Source organism: Colossoma macropomum, unplaced genomic scaffold, assembly GCF_904425465.1.
Source record: "Colossoma macropomum unplaced genomic scaffold, Colossoma_macropomum, whole genome shotgun sequence".
In the NCBI taxonomy this organism is placed as follows: domain Eukaryota; kingdom Metazoa; phylum Chordata; class Actinopteri; order Characiformes; family Serrasalmidae; genus Colossoma; species Colossoma macropomum.
This window is the reverse complement of record NW_023494799.1, coordinates 23,474,060-23,489,133: the sequence shown is the minus strand read 5'-3', so window position 1 is coordinate 23,489,133 and position 15,074 is coordinate 23,474,060. Positions and strand designations below refer to the sequence as shown.

Sequence of the window (15,074 nt, the reverse complement as noted above, 5' to 3'; positions counted from 1 at the left end):
GATGTGGCATGTAAAATATCACTAAAGTTCAGCGTTTTCTATCTCAGAGCGACACAGAAAAACTTGCTCATGCATTTGTTAAAAGCAGAGTTGATCACTGTAATGATCTTCTTACTGGACTTCCTAAGAAAATCCATCCTTTACAACTCGTACAAAATGCAGCAGCATCCTAACAAAAAAAACACAGAGAGATCGTATCACTCCTGTTTTAAAAGAACTGCATTGGCTACCTGTATCATTCAGGATAGATTTTAAAGTTCTGCTACTAGTTTTTAAGGCTCTAAATGACCTTAAAGCACCGCTTACATCACAGAGTGTCTGTCCGTTCATGTTCCAGCACGTGATCTTAGATCTGCAGATACTGACCTTCTACACCTTCTGTAAAATACAGAAAACATGGAGAGACTCGTTCAGTTATTCTGCTTCTAAACTGTGGAACTCAATTCACCTTTCATTAGACAGTCAAGCTCAGTGCTCACTTTTAAGAAGCATCTAAAACGTATCTGTTTAACTTAGCATTTAATTAAGCTTTTTAGTTCGTTGTTTACTGAACTTTTCCTATAAAGAATATCAACAACAGTCGTTACTTTATGGACAGAAAGCTGCCACTTAGGCCGTTGTTAGGTCATCTTTACGGCTACAAATGGTGCAGTTATACAAGTATAATTTTTGGATGCAGATTTATTTGTGATCATCGCTACAGAATGTTCATCAGTACTTGTCAGCTGAGATGAAATACGACTGTAATGCTCTGTAGACACATCCACACTCTGAGGGCCTGGCACACTGACCCTGTTCCGAACATCTGACTGGATGATTTCCTGGTTTACAGGGCCGACATTATTGACAACAGCAACCACAAGTGAGTTTTGGAACGAGAGCGCATTTCCTCATCCATTAGAGAAGACTTCTTACCCGCCGCCGCCTGTCGTGCTTTATTTAATGAAGCGGCGTTGAAACAATTACAGAAATGTGAGATCTAGGTCACACCATAGCATCGGCTGTGGAGAGAAACTCACAGAGAGAGATCCATCTGTCTTCCCCTAGGAAGCATCAGGCCACCTAATGCATCCTGATTTGCCCCGTGTTTTATTATTTTTTTTCCCTGTCCAGCAAAAAGATGTATACTTTATTTGCGTTGACATGAAAACTCTCATCTAAGGCCCCCAGAGGCAGAAACCTCGTCATGAAATATGAGCAATGAAAGAGGTGGGAAACGGGTCTAACCTTAAAATCTCTAAATCTAGTTTTCTGTCTATTTTTTATATGCATATATTCTCACGCCCCATTATACAGCCACTTTACCGTCCACACTGATGAAAGATGGAGGATTTGTTTCTGTCTCTCATTTGTTTTTGGTGCATTCACTGAATTCCTGCTGCTCTGTTGGACCAAATTCATCCTTTAAAGCCAGCGTTTGTTAGTCTAAAATATAATCACTCATGATCTCTTCATCTCTCTCTCTCTCTCATTTTCTTCTCTTTTTCTCTCCTCACTCTTTACTCTTCCTTATGCTTTCCCCCTCATCTGTCTTATTCTTTTTCTTTATCTCTCTTGCTCTATTGCTTTTCTCTCTCTCATTCTTCTCTTTTACTGTCTCTCTCTCTTTCTTCCTTTTATCTTCTCTTTTACTCTCTCTCACTCTTTCTTCCTCTTTATCTTCTCTTTTACTCTCTCTCTCTCTCTCATTTTTCTCTTCTACTGCCTTTCTCTCTCTCATGCTCTCATTCTTTTCTCTCTCTTTCTATCTCTCTCTCTCACTCTGCTCTCTGTAACTCTTTCACTTTTCTCCCTTATTCTCTCTCTTTCTCTTTTATCTTTTCCCTTGTTTTCTCTCTCTCTTTCGTCCTCTTTATTTTTTACTCCCTCTCTCTCTCACTCTCTGTCTCTCTCACTCTCTCTTGCCTTTCTCTCCCTCGTTATTCTTCTTTTTTCTTACTCCCTTTGTCTCTCTTTTTTCTCTTTAATTTTTCTTTTACTCCTCTCTCTCTCTCTCTCTCTCTCTCTCTCTCTCTCTCTCTCTCTCTTTCTTTTATCTCTCTCCCTCTCAGGTGGAGCATGGTTTCAGAGCAGTTCACATTCAGGGTGTTGAGCTTGTGCACATGGGTCAGCAGTCTATGGGCCACTACCCCGTCCACTTCCACATGAACGGAGACGTTGACCAGCGTGGGGGTTACGACCCACCCACCTACGTCAAGGACCTGTCTATCCACCACACCTTCTCTCGCTGTGTCACTATCCACGGCTCCAATGGCCTGCTGGTGAGTGCCTGCCTTCTACTACTACTGCTACTGCTGCACAACTTTTCTCATAATACTTCAATTTAGAGATCAAGTTAGAGCTCAACTGTGCAAGTGGTATAAGTGCAATAGTCATCAATTTTGGAGATAATATTTGGACTCAAACTTGTCTTGGTCTCAATAGCATTTGCAATATTTTAATATAATAGTATAGCGTGTTGTCATGTATAATTTCTCTTAAAGAGTACAGCAAAATTATCATCCTAATTCTGTTGTCCTGAGTGAATCTGTAGGGAGTAGTTTACTTTTAAATGACTCATCAAACAATTTTAATAGAAAAAATCCATTAGTTAAGGCTTGGTGCCAAAGAAGGCTCTGTGTTTTGTGGTCTCGATCTCAAGCTCACTGCCATTTTGACTTAGTCTTGACTAGGTCTCAGCCCCCTTTTCAGTCTTTACTTGATCTCAATTCATCATAGTCTTAGGCCTAAGAGTTAGGCTCAGTCCCATTTCACCCCTTGCCCCCACCACTTAGCGCTACCCCTCTGTTTTACATGTTGACGTCTAGGGGTAGGGTGTCCTGATTTTTGTTGAGATAGAGGGTAGGGTGAAACAGAGGTTTTTCAGAGGCACACTCCAAACAGAGTGTTATGAGAAAAAAGAAAAACCAGCAAGGTGGCTGCACAAGCGACCAAAGAAGATAGATAGATAGATAGATAGATAGACAGACAGACAGACAGACAGACAGACAGATAGATACTTTATTGAACCCGAAGGAAATGTAGCAGCCAGTAGCAGTCACACAATACAGGACAGTTATAATAATAATAATAATAATAATAATAATAAGGGTGATAATAATAAGCGTAAGGGTAAAGAAACCCACAAATGTGAGTAATTTCTCATAAAGAATTATGATAACCATTGTATTATCTTAGTTTAATGTTGTTTCAATGTATTATGGCCCTTTTCTTCATAAAAAGCATAAAAAATCACTAGTAGTATGCTGAAGTCTTGGTAGCTAGCTAGTTACATTTCCCGTTCCACCTTAAATGGTGCAGAAAGTACATTCTGGTGCCTCAGGCATCAGAACTGCTGCCAACCCCCACCCCTGCCCCTCCCCTGAAGGCATATGATTCCCTAAATGTAACTAAAGCTAAAACTTTACCCTCCTCTGCTATCACTGCAGACTGGCAGGGTCACCTACAGACCACCGCTAGTAGCATGTTAATGAAGTGATGTTCTTTTTATTTGAGGGTCGTCCCATTTCGTAGGGGAAGATTTCAACCACCCAAGGGACAAGGTGACACTCGAAAACAAGGGGTGGGGTAGAAATAGGAAGTGGGATTGGGTCTTAGACTTGTCTCGGACTCAACAGAGGAGGTCTTGACTCTCCTGATTTAATTAACCTAATTAAGAAGTCCTTTCTGAGTTGAATCGGGTGCGCTAGAGTAGGGAAAACACTAAAATGTGCCGGGTTGGATCACTGCTAAAGATGACAGTCTGCTCTGGCGTCAGGCACTGTGAAAATTAATGAAATTTAAGAAGGTTTATAACCACCTGACACTTTCCAAAAGCTCCAGCCAAAGTTAATAACCAGCAGTCCCAATATTGTGCATCTGTATCAGTAAACTGTATTGTGAGCAGATGAACATAAAGCAGCACAGAGAGAGAGAGAGAGAGAGTAATAGAGTCTGTGCTGTGGGGAATCTCAGCCTTTTTTATCATCCCAAGCCTGCTTACCCAGGCAGGGTTGAAAAGTTCACAGAGTTCCTCAGACATTTCTTTTTCTCTGAAAGTCGGGTTTCGCTGCAGTTTGGTTAAAGTGGCGCTTTGCGGCCTGCCGCTCCGCCACGTTACTGCACAATCACTCCGCCATCTGTCGCCTCCCAGCTGCCTTCCTAACGAGCCTCCAAACAGCCGCTGGAGCACCCAGCACGGGCACACTTTACCTACCAGCGACAATCACTCTGCATGGAAGTCCTCTTATCATAGCGTGACCCTGAGGAAAAGAGCTAGCGCTGGCTAATATCTAAGCTTTCACCTTCCTCTTAGTGCGCTGTAGCCCTACATTTACCATGACCAATTAAACACCAGCTGCCTTTTACACTGTGTAAACATTTCATAGTGAATGTTTTTCCTACTTTTATAAAGTTACTATTATAAAGATGTGAGTCAGCAGCTATATGTGTGTCATAGTCATGTGCAAAAGTTTTAACATCCTTGGTCAAATGACATGTTTTGTTGAGTTTCTGAGTATAAAAATTAGTTAGCACATCTTGCACAGAGAACAAATGTAAATATTATCTGAAAATTTTCTATTTTTTGCTGAGGTTAACATAAAAAATAAAACATAAAATATAAAAATATGCCATAACATTTGTACAGGCCACATTTTATGTAAAAAAAATTTCCCCAGTATGTTAAACCGAGCAAATAAACAGTAGATGTGCTTTAAAAGGTGCAGAAAACATTGTCTGTAGAAAATGTGTTAAAAACACTTATTTTTACCTGGAAAAGCAGCAAAACATGTAAAAACATTGACATTTTACCGGGGGGCACAAACTTTTAAACATGACTGTACGTATATACATACATATACATGTATTGAAGGAGCTATATATATTGTTGGCAGGGGGCAAACCTCAGTAGTGGTAGGGTCGGTAGGGTCTTATCAGTGCAAAACACATACACACAGAAACTCGTAACAGTTGACCAAACCTATTAATAACAAATAAAAACCGTTAATTGGCTGGTGAGCTGACCGGCTCATTGGCTGAGTGAAACTGTTCATGCTCACTCTTCTGTGTTCTTAAAATGACTTCATTTTTGTATATAAAAATGAAGCATTTACAATCTAGGATTTTGTGCAAAAGCTCCATACGAACCCATTCATTTTGGACTTGCTCCTGAGCGCCCTCTAGTGTCTGGCAAACCCAGAAGAGCAGCAGTTCTCCTCACCACACATTCTCTGGTTGTGGTTGGGTTGTAAACGTACAATGCATGTGGGTATTTTGTTGTTTCTGATTGTTCAAACTCATCTTATGTTTTTTTTTATTAAAATAAATTATTGAGCATTCTATTTTGTCACTACCAATACAATCATAACCCTACCAAAACTTTACCAAATATTTCATCATATTTTTCACTGAAACACAAAAAGATTTACTTAATTGCAGACAATATGTGTTTCAGTAGTGGCAATTCTTAATGTTACACATTGATTTTCAGACTTTGGGATACATTTACTTCAAAACAATGAGATCTAACTGCTCACCATGTGGCCGTGGTGCAGGAACAGGGATACAGTCTCTAAAGTGCAGGAACTGGGCTAAAATAAGGCTCTGCCTACGGACTGAAACTTTGTGAAAATGAAAATGTGGGACAGCATTTTTTCAATAAATCCTTTTTATTTTAAAGTTAGACTCACAATAAATCTAAATCTTTCAATTTCACTTTAAAAGCAATCAAAAAGTATTTTAAATCAAATGATCAGTCTAGAGAATAGCAAGCCATTTGACGTTTTGCCATAGTTTTCTTGGATAAGATGTGCTGTGCCATCCTGCTAGCAGTGTAGCACTACTTGCTATCGTTCTTTGGTTTCATAGACCACTGTGAAAAACAAAAAAGTGACAAGGTGTAAAGTGATAACCAGTTAAATCAAAGAAAGCTGTTGACAAATTATTTCAATGAAATTCAAGTTGAAGTAAGCAATATGTGTATCTGCTGTGAAACAAAAGAATGATGCTAAACGATATCTTTAAATCAAGGCGAGTCAAACTCTTAAAGTACTTAAGGTCTTAAGTCATAAGTTAAAAGTTAAAGAAAGCATTGTGTATTAGTTGTTGGTGGGGGCCACCTGTCAAAAAAGAAGTTCCGCCATCCAGAGCTGTGCTTACGCATTGTGTGCTGAGTTTTGTGCTAGCCGCAGGTGGCTTCGACTGAATTCCATCATTCTGACGGGAGTAGCTCTGTGACGAGGCCTCCTGGTAATGTGCCTAACAAGGCTAAGTATTCTTTTGCCTGGCGGTTGTTGTATCATACACAGGGCTAGCGCAGCACTCACCTACTTTCTTAAAAGGCTTAATGGAATCGCTGTCAGCCCAAACAATCAAGTCTCAGTATGCCAACTCACACTGGGCAGATAATAGCCTGGCCAGCTTTGTGCGCGATGCTGGGAGAGTGGGCTGAGCATTCACAATCCGCCGGCCCCACCGTGGCTTAGCAGAAATTCACAGTAATGTGTTTTAACCGCAGAAGCCTCACTCAGTGGAATGGAAAATGAGGGCGATAGTGTTCATGAAATGCGGTCAGCTCTGCTGATAGCCGGAACTGGCTTAAACACGATAAGCAGTTTTTTGGAATTCAACATAGAAAGTAAGTTTGCAGTTAAAAATGTTATCTATAAGTATCTCCAAGGCCCCACAGACATTTATTACTAAAATTTCAATTCAGTTTAGTTTAATTATATTTCTACAGTGCTGTCTACAATAGTTTGTCCAGAAATGCGGTCGTAGCCCCCTAAAATAAATATATATAATAAAGTTTCTATATAACATATATATTAGATCTTTTTTCATTGTGGCTGGCCTTATAGCATGCTACTTTCAAGGTGAACTCCATTTTTTCAAAATGTCTACATAATTAAATTAAAGAGATGTAAAAAATTTTACTCAGAGTGGTTTGCTGTGAATTGTAGAAACTTGGATTTCTCTACAGTGGTGGTGATAGGAACCAGGGGTTGTCATGACTACAACACAAATATAGCCATTTTATTCACTTTCCAAAACCACCAGTGGCCCTAGACATGTCTTTTGAGTGTTTATATGCCATGAAATTTATGGAAAATAGTGGTAAATCTCAAAATTAAGTCCCTCTCCTGACCACAAACAGATAAAAAAATAATTTTAAACCAAAACCTTCTCAAAATGATTGTAATACAGTGTTTCAGACAGTGTATTCATAATCATTTATGTAAAAAAAAACATTCTGTGAGGGAGCTTTTAGAGGTGGACATCTGGTTCCTATCACCACAACTGTGAAAAATTCTAATTCGGCAGGTTTCTGTGGAACAGAGCATTTCACACCAAATCTATATAAATGACTTTTTTTTTTTTTTTACATCTTAACCATTTAATTGTGCTGAAATTGTGCTTTGAAAAATCTGTGGATTTCCTCTTTAACTAACTCAGCGATTTGTTTCTAGCTAATGCTAATGTTCAGGCTTGAGGTTCTTAAGCACACTGTACATAAAGGGATGTGTTACCTTGTCATAGCAGATTTAGGTGCTCCATTATTGGTATTTATTTAAAATATTAACCAAATATTTGATTGCTAAAAAAAGAAACTCATTTAATTATTCATTAATTATACAAGCAAAATGCTGGTGTACATGGACCACAAACACAACCTAAAAACCTCCTTCTAATACTGAGCTTGTTCCTCTATGCAGGTGAAGGACGTTGTAGGTTACAATGCTCTGGGTCACTGTTTCTTCACGGAGGATGGCCCTGAGGAGAGGAACACGTTCGAGCACTGCCTCGGTCTGATGGTGAAGGCCGGCACTCTGCTGCCCTCTGACCGCGACAGCAAGATGTGTCGGGACATCACAGACGGCGCTTACCCTGGCTACGTGGCCAAACCGCGACAAGACTGCAGGTGAGGGGTCAGACAGAGTGAGGCTGTTTATGATAATGTACCTTTAAGACTAATATGCAAATGACCTCTATTCTGATTGGCTGCTCTATGACTGGGCCTCATTCGAGGGCTAAAACACCTTTTATAGCTTCAGTGTGAATGGCCTGGGCTAAACTGCTGTAGGCTGAATAGGTGACTATATGTAAATATGTTGGGTTTTGTGACATCATTCATGTTTCCATGTATAGACTTTATGGACAATTTTAAAATGACAACTCTTTTATTTCTAACAAAGAAATGAGGTTTTGCTTGAATGAAAGGCTGGTTTTCCATGATCAAGACCCATTAACATAAGCAGATTGTCACTGCCATATGATTCCGAGGCTGACATTGCCTAATAATAATTTTATCATTAATTTAAATTGATTATTAATTGAATATCCTAGCTGATATTGTCAAAGTAGCATACGCATTAACAAATAACTGGCTTCAGTGCCTCCACTGATAGTAACTAAGTAATGTTATATCAGGCAGAAAAGGTGTGGTGTAGGTGTGGTGATAATAGTGGTCAAGATGGATTATTAAGAGATCAATAAAATTAAACTGAAGCTTTTTTGAGGTTATTTTTTTCTATGGTGGCTTTACTCTTAGCTCTTTTTAGTACTTCTTAACTGCCATCATTTTAAGCGTCAATCAACTATGCAGGCTACTGTTTTGATATGTACAGGCAGAAAGCTCTTTTGCATCTGTGGCCATCACTGAAGGCCCACCTTCCTTTATCTGTTGGGTCAGCACTGAATAAACACTCTTGATGTGGGCTACTTCAGGGGTTCTCAACTTTTTCCAACCCAAGGCCCACCTGTGTATAACTACAAAGCACATTGGCCCAGTGGCGCAGTGGGTAGCTAGGCTCCAGCACTCCCCCACCCCCACCCCCCGCAACCGAGAAGAATAAGTGGTTCAGAAAATCTGTGTGTGTGTGTGTGTGTGTGTTGACATTGAAAACCTGAGAATCAGGGCCTGAGTTCAGATAGTCCACTCGATTCAATCACAATGACCAAAATCTGCAGTTAGGTTCAAAAACATAACATAATGTTTAAAAACATGTATATAAGATGTTGAAAAAGGTGGGAAAAAAGAAAAAGAATAGAAATGTTCGAGGTAAATGTGGACTGTGATTTGAAGCTGCAATAGCTACATCGCTTTTTACCTGAAAATAATCCAAAGCCTTTGGTCTATAGAGTGTTTTTGATTCATTTGAAATAGCTAAACCTCACTCCACTGACCAGGCTTTTGGATTAGCATCATCACGATCAACAATAATAATAAACCTTACTTTATATTTGCTTCTTTAGGATTAGTTCATCAATTTGAGTTTAACCACTCAGGCCACTGATACTCGGCCAAAAATACATTCCTGTCCATGAGCCGAAATCAAACACATATCTTCACTATTATTTTATGCTCGTGCTGCGGAAATGAAATGAGAGCAAATGAAAGTCTGTAAAGAGTGAGACATTGAAATGGGCAGATCACGCTCAGTGTGTCCCAATTCAGGGGCTGCAACAGCACCACTGTTCCCACCCTTACTGCTACATCATGAAACACCTCTCCTGTCAAGTTCTTTTAAAGTTCTTTAAAGATGGAGCCAGAATTTTTTTCCCTTTATTAGAGCTGGAGAAGTTTCACCACCGGCGACAGATCAGATTGGGTTTTTTTTATCATTTGTATCATTAGCTGTTCGCCTCAGTTTAAACACAATACTTACATTTAAAGTGTCTCCTCAGCTGCCGTTCACTCCTCTGCTGTCCCAAGCTGAGTTGTCTCGTTTATTTAGGTTACTCTTTCAGTGCTTTTATTCGTACATGTATTGGTTATAATTAGATTTTTTAATTATTAGGTTAATCTTTTTTCCACTTATGTTTTTAGAACTTATTTTTTTATGACTTTATGAAAGTGACATTAGTGGCCCACTATGGCCTTCTTTCTTCACCTGAGAACTGGCCTGCAGACCACTACAGGGTGCTTCATGGCCCACTGGTGGTCCATGGCCCAAAGGTGGAGAAACCTTCATTTTTTTGACCATTTCAAGCGACTTTTGCACACAACAACAGTGACCCAAATGTGTCTCTTCCATTGAAAATAATTTTTAAAAAGGGGCCCTCAAAAACATACAGATCGTATTAGATGTTTACAGTCATGTGAAATACTCTGGTTCAGTCTGAGTGACCATGAAAGAACGCAGAATCCTCTTCACTACCCCCCCCCCTCCACAGTGAGGCTGTAGCTTTTATGTCATTTGCACATACAGCAAAATTCCAGCGGCATTATTGAAACAGGAAAGGCTTGAGGCCTGGAAGTTTAAGCAGCGAGAAAACTAATTAAAACTTGTCAGTCAAGTCTGGAAATTAAATTGTAATTCTCAAGCCAGTGTATGCTGCACATCTTGAGTCATTACACTAATCAGACCTATTAGCATGGCCCCATTCTACCTGCCATTACCCTTCCTCTCCACCCAAGCACAGTATGTCATATTAACCAGCTCTTTTTCATGCCATTATTACTCCGTAATGATGTTTTATTCTCAGTTGCACTTCGCTCTGCATGTTTTATGACCTTGGTTAAACCTCTCTAATTAAACTAATCAGATCACCACATAATAAGACTGTGGTTGCCTATAAAGAGTAATTCATACAATAATTCATAATATCTGCTGAATGGAGAGTCTCAAAGGGGAGCTCCGCCAATTGCAGCATTTTACATTTTTGAGATATAACAGAGTCATTCAGAGTGGTTTGCAGTGTAGAGAGTGTACCATCAGAATGTTGATGATGGTAAAATAGGGATATATCTGAAAAAAATAAGTTTTATTTTGCCTCACAACATCCTGCATGCACGTTTCTGCTGTGAATATGTTTTAAAAATGATGTATTTTAGTGAAATAACCTTAACTGCCATCAAACAATGTCTCAGACACCAGGCAGCATATTTGCAACCATTTCATATAAAAACTTTCTATGAGGGAGCTTTTAGAGGTGGCTGTCTGGTTCCTATCACCACCACTGTGAACAATTCTGACTCAGTAAATTTCTCTAGAACGGATCATTTCATAGAAAACCACTCTGAATGACTCTGTTTACATCTCAATGATCTAATTATGCTGAATTCTTTCAAAATTTGGTGGAATTTCCCTTTAAGTGACAAAACCACGCCAGACTCTCTGACGACAGACAGAAGTTGTTTGGCTCTCTAGAATACAGGCGGTACTGAAACAGCACTCCTAGCCTACAAACGCTTCATAAAGCCAAACAAAGTTAGAATCGACTGTCTGATGCTTTAGCAGAGCATGTTTATTATGTTTGCTGCTGAAGACGAGCTGCGTGATGAATGAGCGTAGGCTGCACAGATCGATCATCCGAGCTACTAAAGCCCTGGAGAGGCAGAGCTGCTATTGCCTGATATATGCTTGATGTGCAACATTTATTTGAAATCATGACCAAGTCATAAAAAAAGAGAAGTTGGCCAGTCCATATTAAAATCCATATTAAAGCAATAGTTTGGCAAGAAATCAAAGTTATGCAGTTTTCCAACTTGTTTGTAACTGATCAGCCAGGACATGTTTGGTATCTGAAGTTTGCTTCTTTAGTTGTTTTGCATTGGAGGTACAAGGCTAATGTGGCTAACAAGTAATGGGAGCTTATGTACACCAATTAGCATCATGTCTAAATCCTCACGCACTGGCCTTAAACTGTGTGGAGTTGCTCAGTAATCACCAATAGACTTACTTATGTGGTTTCTGACACTGTAAAACATACTGTTATCTATAAAAATGGTTAAAAGTACAGACAAAATTCAGACTTCATGATGGCTACCACTGTTTTTAGCTATACAGTGTCCATTTTTGTCCAGTAGTCATGTTTTGGCTGCTCTTAGCTGTCAATTTGATTTATTTCAGAACTATTGCTTTAAATGAATCGATTAAAGCACCTATTATCACACATTTTTCCCTGATGGGCCAAAAACAGTCAAAATGTACTTTTATTGTGCCTTTAAAACTGATTTATGTAAATGATCTCTGTTCTCTATTCGGATTGGCTGCTCTCTTATTCCGCCTCAATCAAAAAGCAGTACAGGCTGAATCCTCAACTTCTGCAGGCTGAATAGATGGATGTAAAGGTGCTGATTTTTGTGACATCTCAAAAACAATTAATTCAAAATACAGTGGACTGGTAGGTGATGGGTACATTTGAAACTCTACCAATGTTTTCAAACTACAGCAAACAAAAGTGGAAGAAAGTGAGGAAAATTCAGTTTTCCATGATATCAGCTGTTTAATACGATTAGAATGACTCAAATTAGAGTCTCACATTAATTAATGAGCATGTTTATAGGACAATGTGCGGGAGCTGATATGTATTAAGGCTGTAGATGTGTGCAGTGTGCGATTAGCGAGGGCTAAACTGCTGTGTAGGATAGAGATAAACAGGCTGTTTAAATTCGGAGTGGAGTCACAGGTTTGTGTGCGTGCGAGTGTGTGAAGTTACGGAGCTGTAATTAGTTTGATGATGCTCACACACTCCAAAAACTGCAAAATCTAATGCCATACATACGAACAGAGAGTGTGCTGTAACAGTAAAGACAATGCATTAATTAGAGAGTGTGTGTGTGTGTGTGTGTGTGTGTGTGTGTGTGTGTGTGTGTGTGTGTGTGTGCGCTCTCGGTCTGTGTACACTCACAATCTACCTAAACCTGCGATCATTTGAAGCAGCACAAGCAGTAACAATTTGTCATGCTTGAAACAATAGAAGAACCATTTTGGTGCTATAGAGAACCATTTAAAGCAAATTCTATATAGAACCATATACAGCACATTCTCCAACAATCTGAAGAATTGTTTTGCACCAAAAAGGGTTCTTCTGTTGTTACAAGTTTGGTGTCGAAACAATAGAAGAATCCTTTTGGTGCTATAAAGAACCCTTTTCAAAAAGGTTCTATTTAGAAACATCTGCAGCACATTCACCATCAATCTGAAGAACCCATTCATGATGCAAAGAACCCTTTAATCATGTAAAGGGTTCATTGAGGGTTCATGGTTCTATATGGAACCATTTCCTTAACTGAAGAACCTTTGAACAACCATCTTTACACCAAGAGTGTATAGAACCATATACAACACATCCTCCCTCGATGTGATGAACCATTTCACCCTGCAAAGATACAAGAAGACAGAAAAGGACAAAAGCTTGGAAATCACATTTCATGCCTCTCTCTCTCGCTCTCTCTCTCTCGCTCTCAGTGCCACCTCCACCTTCTGGATCGCTAACCCCAATAATAACCTGATTGACTGTGCGGCTGCAGGCTCAGAGGTGAGTAGCTTTAGCGCGTTAATGAGTCTGTTTCTGTCTCAGCGCTGTGTTATTTTAATACAGACGTTGCAGCTAACAGGGTTAGAGCCGTGCTGGGCCAATATTGGCTGTTCAGTATGTTGTTTGTTAATTGTTATTGCTATATTGACTTTTGTAATATTCATATTGCCAATGGCTGCAATATGCAAATGAGCCCTTCGTTAATAAATCACTGAAGTTTTCATTATTATTTCATTGTGCGCCTCCTGAACAACTTCAGATGCTCCAGCTCTGTTTCTGTGGGTGTTTAAATGAATCAGGTTAATCATGTAACCCAACAAATGCAAGTTATTTTGCATGAACTTTAAGTTGGCTTGACAGACCTGTTGCTGTGAAAACTCTAAGTGGTTGCTAAAGTGTTGCTAGGCTGTTGCTGTTATTCCAGGTGGTTGCTATGTCATTGCTATGGAATCTCAGATGGTTGCTAAGGTGTTACTAGGCTGTTGCTATGGAATCTCAGGTGGTTGCTAAGGTGTTGCTAAGCCATTGTGATGGAATCCCAGTTGGTTTGCTTAGGTGATGCTAGGCCATTGCTATACTATTCCAGGTGATTGCTAAGGTGTTGCTAGGCCATTCCTATGGAATCTCAGGTGTTTGCTAAGGTGTTGCTAGGCCATTCCTATGGAATCTCAGGTGTTTGCTAAGGTGTTGCTAGACCATTGCTATGGAATCTCAGGTGGTTGCTAAGGTGTTGCTAGGCCATTGCTATGGAATCTCAGGTGTTTGCTAAGGTGTTGCTAGACCATTGTGACGGAATCCCAGTTGGGTCTTTTAGGTGATGCTATGCTGTTGCTAGGTTATCCCGGATGGTTGCTAAGGGGTTGCCAGGTGGTTGCATCCCTAATACATACAGTCCAGATAACGAGGTTAAAGAGGAATAAAAATGTCTGCATAATTCACTCGTTGAGATGTAAATAATCATTCAGAGTGCTCTGATGTGAATTCTTCATTGTAGAGAAATTTACTGACTTTCTTTACAGTGGTGGTGATAGGAACCAGGGGTCACAATGTCTACAACACAAATATAGACATTTTAATTACTATCCAAAACCACCCAAAAATGCAAAAGCTTCTCATTTCATGACATTACAAAAACAGGGGAGCAAATTATGCATTTTCAAACTTCAATAATGTCTATATACTACACCAAACCTTTTAATCAAAAGAAATAGTTTTCCATGATATGATTCTTTTGAATATACTTTAAGGCTTGTACATATTGCAATATGTGGCAACAGAATTGCAATTCTATTATTTAGACCACACTGTGCAGCCCGTATACACACAGTGCAGCTTGCAGGGTGTGATCTTTGCAGGGCAAAGGAATACTAATATTTACATGCGAGAGTGACACTTGTGCATATTTATATGAAAGAGAGAGAGAATGTTTAAAGAGGTATGTTTGTGTGGAAGAGTGAAGGAGACAGGGGGGTTGTTTGGTAAGCTGAGGGCGTTTTTATGTCCGCTGCTGTGTGTTCTCTCTCAGTGCCCTTGGTATCATTATGCAGTGCCATTAGTGCCGATTCACACGTCCCCACCACTCAACACATACTGTGCATGTGCTCCCCCAGGAAACCGGATTCTGGTTCATTTTCCACCACGTCCCCACGGGTCCATCAGAGGGCATGTACTCTCCCGGCAAGACAGAGCACACTCCTATGGGGCACTTCATCAACAACAGAGCACACTCAAACTACAGGGTGAGTGTGTGTGTGTGTGTGTGTGTGTGTGAGAGAGAGTGTGTGTGTGTGTGTGTGCTTGTTTTTCTACATTTTTGGGACAAATATGAGAAA

The 15,074-nt window shown here is 39.7% G+C and overlaps 1 protein-coding gene across 2 annotated transcripts in view; it reads left to right on the top strand.

The window, feature by feature from the left end:
• LOC118819056 (cell migration inducing hyaluronidase 1) overlaps positions 1-15,074 on the top strand; it is a 173,401-nt gene that overhangs the window by 138,097 nt on the left and 20,230 nt on the right. For both annotated transcript variants that reach the window (XM_036586671.1, XM_036586670.1), the window contains exons 13-16: positions 2,052-2,261; positions 7,692-7,897; positions 13,173-13,242; positions 14,853-14,981. In XM_036586671.1, the coding sequence (XP_036442564.1) occupies positions 2,052-2,261; positions 7,692-7,897; positions 13,173-13,242; positions 14,853-14,981 (615 nt within the window). The remainder of the gene's footprint in view (positions 1-2,051; positions 2,262-7,691; positions 7,898-13,172; positions 13,243-14,852; positions 14,982-15,074) is intronic.